Source organism: Scophthalmus maximus, chromosome 7, assembly GCF_022379125.1.
Source record: "Scophthalmus maximus strain ysfricsl-2021 chromosome 7, ASM2237912v1, whole genome shotgun sequence".
Classification (NCBI taxonomy): Eukaryota; Metazoa; Chordata; class Actinopteri; order Pleuronectiformes; family Scophthalmidae; genus Scophthalmus; species Scophthalmus maximus.
Genome location: NC_061521.1, coordinates 20,438,212 through 20,448,416, shown reverse-complemented (window position 1 = coordinate 20,448,416; position 10,205 = coordinate 20,438,212). Strand labels below are relative to the sequence as shown.

Below are 10,205 nucleotides of genomic sequence, written 5' to 3'. Positions count from 1 at the left end.
CGATTTGCAATCAAGCAGAACGACATGCCTATGTACTTACTCTATGTAGTTAGTCGATACATTTTCTTAAATCATAATTAATTATAAATCATCATCCATTAGCCATTGACACAATTCTGCTGCTACTCTAATGCGCTGCTTCTCACTTCCGGGAACTATTGAGAGGCTCCGTGAACCGACATGGGGGGGGGGGAAATGGTCCATTAGAGTGAACGGAGATGTCGCTGCTCTTTTCTCTCAATGGCCCTGCTTTTAATGAGTTAAATATAGTTACATTAGGTCGACCTGACTTCCGTGTAAGTCATAATGTTCATTACATGGTGTTGAATACGGTTGCAAAAAACTGTCCAGGAATCAACGGTGCGCCACCATAAAGTGTCTCTGTAGGTTGCTCAGTTGGTTGCGGTTTGCAACTTTTCCACCAGATAAATTACAAAAATTACACACTGGGGCTTTAAGAAAGTGTTTTTAATTTAAATTTTACACACTATGGTCAAAGTCTGGACTCTCTTTTCCACAATTCCACCGGTGTGAAGACTGTGAAATGTGAAATAGGCTATTACAGAGGACAAATCTGAGCTGTGTTACAACACATTAACATGCCCTCACACACACTTGTGCTACTAGTCCTATAAAGTGCTTTTGAATGCATTTCATGTGCTTGAGTCGTTTGACAAGGGGATTTTTGAGCCAACCTGTTTGATGACAGTGAAGTGGATTATCACCAAAACAGAGGATATCAGGATACGGATGTGGGGAATATAAGTGTCTCCGAGCACAAGCATTGAAGTTTGTGTTTACTGAATGACCCAGAAGATGAGTAAAGTAACCTGTGACATGTCTTCTACAGTAGATGTCGTGTCAGTCAGTGTTGACAGTTCCTTTTTATTGAAGTTCCTGAAAGAAATGCATAAGGAGTGGCTGTGATAGGCACTCCTTGTCCCCTTGTCCACTCACTTGAGAACTCACCCCTCCCTGTGAAAGGTACTAACCTGGCCTATATGCTTGGTTTTTACTACAAATAACAGACAAACTATCATCCTAACTTCTTTCATCAGTGGGTTTTTTTTTTGGTGATGTGAGACGCTATGTGAGAACTAGAGAAAAAAATACATTCAGATCATGTGGGACAAGCAGATGCCAAGCCTCCAGGGAGGAACGATTCCACAGCAAACTCGTCACTTCATTCGTTTCACATCACGGCACTCCCACAAGAAGCCAGCAGGACACAGGAGTCATATAGTTTTTCAGTGAGTCCAGCTCCAGTCGTCACGGTGAAAGGGATATTAAAGTCTTCAAGAAGAAAACACCCACATAACATCCTTTTTTTCTCTCTAAAACTAGATCACAAAAGATATCTTGTAGCTATCAGACACATTTTAATGAGGTCCAAATGTAGCAGTCAAGATTTGAATAGACGTCCCTTATCCATGGTGAAATGGCAACAATAATGCCATGAAATGTGTCACATTTTAAACACCCCACGAAAAAGGAGTCATATACAGTGTCTATATATGTATAGCTTTCTGTGAAATATGATGCTTTGAGCGCATACATTATTGCCACAAATATATTGTGATCTTTTGCATATTTTATTGTGCAAGATCTCAACCACTGGATTGCGTGAGCTACCTTTCTACTTGGTTATTAGGATAAAGGGACTAAGCGTTATCATATGTGTTAAAAATACATTTAGTTCGAAGCCATAATGCGGTCTTCCTTGCAAATATGCATTTTTCCAAGGTGTTTGTCTTTTTTTTTTTAAAGAAAGCTAACTCATCATCTCTCTTTGCTGCTCACACTTTCTCAACGCCTTACTGAAATAGCTGTTTGACCCTGCACTGTAGCACCCTGTTGAATTACTGTATATATCGCTGCTGGTTTCATTGGAGGGCGACTAGCTGTACACAGTCATCCTGAGACATGAGTGTGACATCATTTCCTACAGTAACCCTCTGGTCAACACAACCAAAATACACAGATTTTCTGTCTTATTCATCCTTTGTGAATCCTTGGCCCATCTAGACGTTTTCTTTCTCTTTCTTACAACTACAGGCACGGTCACGGCCCCATTTTTTTGCTCATCAGTCCGCCCAATCCACCCATCACGTGAGTGTGTGAGTTAATTCAAAGAGTAAAGGTGACTCTGGATTGGAGTAGAGGTGGTGACACGGTGGTCGTGTGCAGAGAGGGGAGGGAGGAATCTCAGTCAGTGTTCCTCTTCTTCTGCACCTTTAACATTCCCCGGCGGCGATGAGCTCCCCCGGCCTCTCCGCGAGTCTGTCTCTGCGGTGCTCTTCGTCCTCCTCCTCCTCGAAGAGAGTGTGATGTATACTCAGCAGCTGGTGTGTGGGGGCTCTGGTCAGGGGCGGTGTCTGAGACTCAGGGTTTTCTGCCTGGATGAGGGGCTCCCGTGGCGTAGGAGAGGCCTTGGGACTGAGTGGATCCTCACTGGACGGCGGGTTGGGGCTCACACCGTTCACGTACGTCGTGGTGGGCAGGGTCACTGTAGCAAAGGTAGCGTTGGTCGATTCTGGGGAGCACACCTTAGTCGCTGAAAAGACAAGAAGGCAAAATCAGACAAGGGAGGAGAGAGAGAAAAAGTATTATTATCGCCCAGCTTGTTCGCGTATGTAAGGCACAGTAGAAAGAAGCAAGAGACGAGTAAAGATGAGGCTGACCTGTGATCGCGCCAGACACGTGAACGATACTGTGCGTGCCCTCGAGGTACACCGCATCAATGTTGTGCGCCGAGGGCAGCGGCGCCACGATCGTCGCCTCCACCTTGGGCTTACGGATGGTCAGCATGTAGGGGTGGACGTCCAGGGAGAAGTTGCGAGTGTGCTTTTTCTCCATAAAGCTAAGATCTAAAGTCAAAGAAAAGAATGATGTCACAGCTCATACCCTGATCCCCCCCTGAGTTGCTCCTCCCTGCCCTGTGTGAGTTAAGCAAGCTGTCCACACAGCATTTATTTTGCCTGATTTCCTTTTGTTCTTACGTTTATGGGAGCTGACAACATCCTGCTATAATGCTGATGAAAGCAGTAAAGTTTGGACCATTGCAGTAAATTTGCGAGCCATAAAACAAAATCAAATGAGCTAAATAGAAAAGACACTAAATAGCTCTGGAGACCTGAGGGTGACAGCAGTATTGGATAACAATTCTCGTCAGGTTCATAACGAAAAGACTTAAGAGCCACTGGTGATGTACAATAATACATTGAATACAGCAGCTTTGAACTAAGAATTATTTTCTTAACTTACAGCTTGTAGCACTGTGTACCTTTTGTTAATGGGTGTTGTGTGCTCTTGCTATCCACGAGTGGTGCGATGAAGTTGTCGCCGACTGTCTTCCGTCTGAGCTGTTTGGGTTTTTCAGGCTTGCCGTTATTTTCCAGACGTGTCATGGTAAGGGGTTCCTTTCGCAAAGGACAGTAAAACACAAATCAGATCATTATATCACAGCTTAAACGACAGTTAGAGCGGCAGTTAAAGAAGAATTTAAGTTGTGCAGTCTCTGATGTTTCCAAAATTGAATTACAACATAAAAATGGTTGTCGGGGCAACCGACTTACCTTGAACGGCTGAGGAAGAGGATTTGAGCTTGGGATCCATTTAATCTTCTTGCGGGGCCTTTTGGTGACCAGCGGCTCCCCGGCCATCTCTCCCATTCCCAGATCAGAGGGGTCCATGTTGGGGTCGAGCGTCTGTATCCCCGAGTCCCTCATGGTGGGTGTGGCGTCGTGGTTGGACTGTGCGAGCGCGGCCAGGAGCTGCCTGACCACGTTGTCGTACATGAGGTCACTCTCGTTGGTGATGAAGTCCAGCCGGTTGAGTGACTTGATGTGGTCCCTGTTCTCGTTGCAAAACATGGCCAAGATGTTGATGTCGCAGAACTGGGACTTCTGCCAGCGCCGCCGCGTTTTGATGCCGACTTTGTGCAGTTTGTCGAATACAAAGTTGGACTTGCGCACGACGAACAAATGCAGCAAGTTGATGAGGATGATGAGGTTCATGGTGCAGAGCAGGCCTATGTCCACCGCTGCCATGATGCGCTGCAGCTGCACAGCAGGTAGCTTACAGTTGACCCTGAGCTTCAACTCTGGATAGCTGCTAATGTCCGGGGGCTCACCCAGGGCACAGGTGAACTCGTTCTGCCTCTGGCGGGCGTAGTAGGCGCTCAGGTAGGAAATGGGGATAGAGCTGAGGCAGATAATAGCCAGGTGGCGTCCCAGGTAAAGCTTAGCCAGCCAGTTGCTCTGGCCTCGTCTCTCTAAGTATTTCTCAAACAGGTTCTGCTCGGGGCTCTTCTCCTTCTCCGCGTTTTCTATGATCTCCCTCCTCTCTCGCTCAGTTATGCCGGGCCCCTTCGACTGGATCTGCTTCTCGATCTTCGGGGCTCGGCCCTCGGCCGCTCGGTGGTAGCAGTTGTCGATCTCTTGAAGCAGGAAGTTGAGCTCCGAGGTGAGCCGCGTGGAGGCGAGGAACTCCCAGCCCAAGGCGGGGATGTACATGATTCCGGCGAAGGCCAGCAGGGCGTAGGGCAGGAACTTGTGTTCAAACAGCGACGGCCAGAGGTGCGGCTCCACGCCGGGCACGGCGTCGCACAGCTCTGTCCAGCAGTAGCCTCTCGCGTACAGCGCCTGGTCCCTGGTGAAGTTGTGCGGTGTGTAACAGTATATGGACTCCTCTGGAGAAGGAAGTGCAGAGAGAAAGCATCAGTCCAAACATTACTTCAACAAGCTGGATGAGAGCAAAGTGAACAGTTTTATCTAAACCAGGGAAAGATTATACATCTTTTTTTTCTCGTGAGTATTTTAAATCTTTCTGATCTCTTGTTTCATTTCTGAGAATCTGTTCAGCACAAAGCGCCGCGCCTCTCTGACAACAACACTCAGCAGCTTATTTTAAACGATAGAAGCACCTGCCCGGTTCGGATAGAGGAAGTGAGAACACTCCATCCTGTCAAAGTTGTCTGTGTAAGTGCTTGTATTTGAAATGTGCAGTTGATATTTGACATGTTAAAAATGGCCTAATTTCTGTCTGAATAAATCTAACTTTTTTCTTCTTTTTAAAAGCTGACCACGGGCAGTAATACTCTGTCACAGTCACAGAGGGTGCTGTCCTTGTGCTTTAATATTTTGCCCTTAACTAGCCTGGGACCCAAAATACCCTTAGTGAGTGAAAAATCCCAGACATTGTCTAAACGCCCACTTCTCTCTCTGCTGCTAAAGTTAAACACTCGGTCCCAGTTGGTTGAATGCTGCTCTGCAGAGAGTCTGACTCAGCAGTGAACTAACATCCCTCCCATCCATCGTTTCCTCTCTCCCCCCTGTAACCAAACACCCTTCCCCTCCCCCTCCCAACGACCCAGGCCTCCGTAGCTCCAGTCGGTCTTCGTCACTCTCTTTGTCTGCTCCTCCGGTCCAACGCTCCCTTTCCCTCCCTGACTCATCTCCTATCTGCTCATCACTGGAGACACAAATGCACTGCACGGCACAAACCCGTATCTTTCATAAAGTGACTATTGAGGCGCGTCTGTGAGTTCTCGTGAGTCAAAGTGCTGCTGTTAAAATCCTCCCCCTTGTGGCCGAGCGCCTCACCTGCAAAGTTCCTGGTGAAGACGAGGGTGACCAGCAGGATGGGGATGATGACCGTCCCTATAGTGACGACGCGGTCAAAGGGCAGCTCCAGCTTGAGCTGCACCATGAGGCCGGCCAGCATGCCGCACTTCTCATCCTGAGAGGAGCCCGGCAGGATCAGCTCCTTCAGCTTCTCGCCGGCGAGCAGAGCGGTGGCCATGTCTAAGTTCTGATCGAGGATGTTCTGCATCCGGAAAAACGCGACGGGGAAACACACTACAACCCCCCTCTGGCCTGGAGGGGAGGCCGGGCAGTGCCTGCTGTGATCAAATACTCCTCAACACGGTCGGACGGCACACACACCTGCACACGGGCCCGACCTCAGCCCCTGTCACCATGTGCGGGTGAGAAGAGGGTCATGCTGTGTGGTCCTGCGTTCGTCAGAGCTTTGAGTCTTTTTAGATTCTCCCACCGCTCGTCCCTTTTGGGAGAAGCGACATAACACCCCTCTCACTCTGCCTCTTCTGTGTGCATCCTACACACGTCCTGCACCGTCTCCACAGCTCCACAGTCCACAGTCCACACCTTCCGCGTGGCAGGATGAGGATATGAGCTGAGTTTAGGAGGCGTCCTTGGAGAGTGAGTGTTGGCTGAAGAGTTGTTTCTTTGGCGGCTTCGGTCAGAAGAAGCTCTGACCAGTCCTTTGCTGCAAAACAGATGAAGAGTTAGAAGGTTAAAACATGTTTATATTTAAATATAGCTTTAAGTATAGCTGGGAACACACTCTGTGTATAATAGATAATTGTTTTTTCTTTCAAATGAGCCCAAGTGTGAATTGATATTGTCTCACACCTTCTTCAGGAAACACTCCTGTGCTCCCTTCCGACGTCCTTCGCGATGCAGTCGCAGCTGAGGTCGACTAATCCTCGCTCCCTGATGGAGGGTGAGTGAATGTGCTTACATCTGAGAGGGGGACATGTGCCTTCGATGGGGCAAGGACACCAAAGGGCGAGTGTGCTAACATGCAAATTGATTAAAAAGCCAAATGCGTTCAGTGGTTTTGACACAACTTTTATTTGCCTTTGAATAATGGACCAACTTATATATATTTTGGACACTGAGTGAGTTTGCTGCCCCCCCAAAAATGTCCCCCCTGCCCTTCCCCGCACTCCTTTGGGTCATTATATCTGTAGAGGAGCGTGTTCACTCTGTGAACCCAGACACGTGTCGGTGTCAGGGTGTGTGTGCATGAGCGACGGCTGCCGCATGCTCGGTTCACGTGAAGGTTATGTGAATGTCCTACGTGAGGGGTGTAAATACATCACCCCCTTTCCCATCAACAACGCCCACCCTCTCTCGCTCGTCCTCTTCTTCTTTCTCTCCTCATTACTCCCAGTGCCCTCCTTTCACATTCCATTCGCGCACAAACACACACACACACACACACACACTCTCTGGTCCTGTGTTACACTAAATATTCCAGGGAGTGGGAGCTTGAAAACTGCAGTTTCACGAGGACGGGAGGCAGTTTGTGTGAAATCTCTTCATCTTTTATATTGCCACCAAGATCACAAGGAGAGGGTTCTTTTTGAAATGTCATCAGTGAACATTATTCAAGAGGCTACATGTGAATTCTGACCTCAAGCAGTAGTCTGCGATGAACCTGAGTAAGAAAACAAGATGTGCTTGATGGGATTACAAGACATTCGACACATACTGCCTGGTGTCAGCGGAGGTAACTTTGTCCACATCCCCAAACACTGTCTCAGGGATAATCAGAGGGCCAAACAAACTTTGCTGAATTGAAATTCAAAGGGGACGGGGGAGGCAGCGTTCGAGGCCACGCTGCTGTCTGCGAGCCGCTGGCACCGCTCCAGTCCGACAGATTATGTCCCTCAGAGTTGGACGGTGCCACCGGTGTTCAGCGAGGGAATCCCGCTCGGCTATTCCCAGCACAGCTGCTGGCTGCAGAGGGAGAGGGCAGACTCAGGGACAACAGCGGGGGAGAGCTCTGTGCAGTACAGCAGGAGTCAGATGACGGCCGAAGACGGAGGAACTTTCAAGTGCACACGGCTCGGACAAATTTGACCGAATCACGTCTCCGCTGATTGCACTTGTGAAGCTGCCGCAGGAAGTCTCCTCAGTGCTCTCCTCACTTTGGACTTTTGGAGTTGGTCCCTGTGGGAACACTGCAGGAGCATTATGTCATAGTGAGCTGCTGTTGTGTCGGGCTGTCGCCTCTGGCTGCTGTGTCCTCCAGCTGACAGGTCTGCGAGTCCAGGACACGCATGGGAGCAGGGGCAACACTTCTGGAGGAGAGGTTGCTGTGCAGCGGATGGCGAGCCGCTGTTTCAGCACCTGGGCAGCGGATAGCTCCGGAGAAAAGCTGCTGTGTGTGTGTGTGTGTGTGTGTGTGATGGAGAGAGGTCTAGATGGTGAGAGGAGATCCTGATGCTCAGCACCTATATCACCTGTCTTCCTGTCCACGCTGAAACGAAATGACAACAAGCACGCGAAAAAGCCACACTCACTTCCATCCCTCTTTTTCTTTTTCTTTTTTGGCGCCAAAGACACCGACAGATGTGCATGCTGCGGCCAAAGAAAATACAACAACAAATAGGAACCCCACTCACCGTGTCTCGCTGCATCTCCGCGGCGCGGCAAGAGTTAATCTGCAGTGCGGGCGAGCGGCTACAGCATGTATCCGAGCCGAGCGCACCGGTTTGTTCCGCCTTCCCCTCCGTCCCTCCCTCCTCTTCCTCCTCTCCTCTCCTCTCCTCTCCTCTTCCTCCCCCCCCCCCCCCCCCCCCCCCCCCCCCTCCTCTCCTCCCCTCCCCTGCCCGCGCAGCCTCTTCCTCAGAAACAAGGGAAGAGACGACACAGTGAGATGCTGTGCTTCGTCACGTCACCTCGCCATCGTCGCGTAAATGTGCGCAGAGTGGCGACCGTGTGGTTCACAGGGGACGCGCACACGCACAGAGATGCTGGAACGTTGCGCCCCTTCTTGGTCACGTGTTGCAAACCATCGATGCACCTCGAGAGGTTAAAACCGCCGAGTTCCTGCACGACACAATGAGCGGCACAACAGTGGGATGCATACGTGATGGACAATGGCACCCCGCGGGCACAGCAGTGGCCCAGTTGTCTTTCTGCAGGACCGGCACTGTTCGAATCTCCTGTCAGTGCAGTGAACAACCGAACTACGAGGCGTTCTACCGCCGCGTCCATTGGTTCGTCCGGGCTGCCCGTCCGCTGGGCACGCGCACGGGAGCACGCGCACGGACACGCGCAAAACAGTGACTGGGATAAAAGATGTCCCGTCATGCAAACTCACTGGGTGTGGCCTGCATCTCGGATATCAATTATTTATTAGCATTTTTATATAATAATTAAAAAAAGAAGGTATTTATTGATTTGGCTCATCCAACACAGCAGCAGCGGCAGCATACAGATGTTCATGCAGCAGGAAGATGAACTCAACTTTATAATAAAGTGGGGCCTAGTATACAACAAATAATGGAGGAGCCATCATGTGATTGCATTGGGATACTTGCACAGGCCCCGTTTGTGGAGGAGGGGGGGGGGCACAGACGATTACAATGGTTTTTGCAGCATCGTCTCGAGAAGCTGCAGTGTGCCCTCCCTCCATCATCTCTCTCTCTCTCTCTCTGCTGGTGTTCACGTTCTTGTTGCTTCTTCCCTGTGAGCGCGCCCCCGATGTTCGTCAGCTGCTGGACTGAGCCACAAGTCAGTTTCTCCTCAAGCCGGTTTGTGCCGGTTTGTGAAGCGCCTCTCCTCCCTCTCTCTCTCCTCCCTCTCTTCCTCTCTCTCTCGTCCTGGTGATGTGATGAGTGCAAAGGAAATGAAACAGCATTAAGGTAAACCCAGCAGGCTTCTTTTGTTACACCCAGTTGTTTTAGGGTCACCTGCACCATCTGATGTACAGTACCGCCTATAATCCATTACACAAGCTCCTAACCTTATTTCTATGCAATAAGAAGTTTTTGTTGAAATAGTTGGAAATGGGTAACTGTATTTCTCAGTTTGATAATTTACGCTGATGCTGTACCAGACTAAACTGCAACTGTAATTGCGTTTTTAAATTTTATTTTACATGAAGGGGGCAGAATATTATGAACACATAGCATATTACTGACTTAACATGTCAAACTTTGTGATAACCGCGCCCCCGAACAAACATAAAAACTTTTGAGGCGTGATACAACTATAGACTTCATGGCAGAACAGCTGTGTTGTTATACGAGCGCATTCGCTTGTACAGTTGTACCTAATAAAGTGGACACTGCTACGCGCTTGACATTTTGGAGAACAAACCAAATTTGGAGATTAGGGACGGGGAAAACCGATTCTCGTTAGAGAGGGCAGATCAACAGAGGAAGGAATTAAACAAACCGACAACAAAATAAATGAAAGTGTGACAGTAATGAGGACGCCATTCTCATTTCTGAACAAGAGAGCACGGGTGTATGAGGATTTATGCAATAACCACAAGTCTATGTTTAGTCTATACATGAGAGCTTGACATCTAAAAATTGGATAGAAACCAAACAACATTTCCTTGAAAGATATTTTAAGATTCAGGTAATTAACGCTTTATGTATT

At 48.9% G+C, this 10,205-nt stretch overlaps 1 protein-coding gene across 1 annotated transcript; it reads right to left on the bottom strand.

Annotated features, from left to right (window-relative positions):
- Positions 1 to 856: 856 nt before the first annotated feature.
- Positions 857 to 6,090, bottom strand: panx2 (pannexin 2). Its single transcript, XM_035643450.2, has 5 exons — positions 5,604 to 6,090; positions 3,576 to 4,690; positions 3,284 to 3,419; positions 2,682 to 2,867; positions 857 to 2,554 (listed from the first exon to the last, which is right to left on the bottom strand). Exons 1-5 carry the CDS (start codon positions 5,830 to 5,832, stop codon positions 2,235 to 2,237), a joined length of 1,986 nt encoding a protein of 661 aa, XP_035499343.1. The 5' UTR covers positions 5,833 to 6,090; the 3' UTR covers positions 857 to 2,234.
- Between the last annotated feature and the right edge of the window lie 4,115 nt (positions 6,091 to 10,205).

Excerpts from the sequence above, each read along its gene's own strand:
- panx2 (XM_035643450.2), bottom strand. The coding sequence starts at position 5,832 with ATGCAGAACATCCTCGATCAGAACTTAGACATGGCCACCGCTCTGCTC. Across the intron at positions 4,691-5,603 it reads CTTCACCAGGAACTTTGCAG|AGGAGTCCATATACTGTTAC; the intron begins GTGAGGCGCTCG and ends TTCCTTCTCCAG. Across the intron at positions 2,555-2,681 it reads CGTGTCTGGCGCGATCACAG|CGACTAAGGTGTGCTCCCCA; the intron begins GTCAGCCTCATC and ends TTGTCTTTTCAG.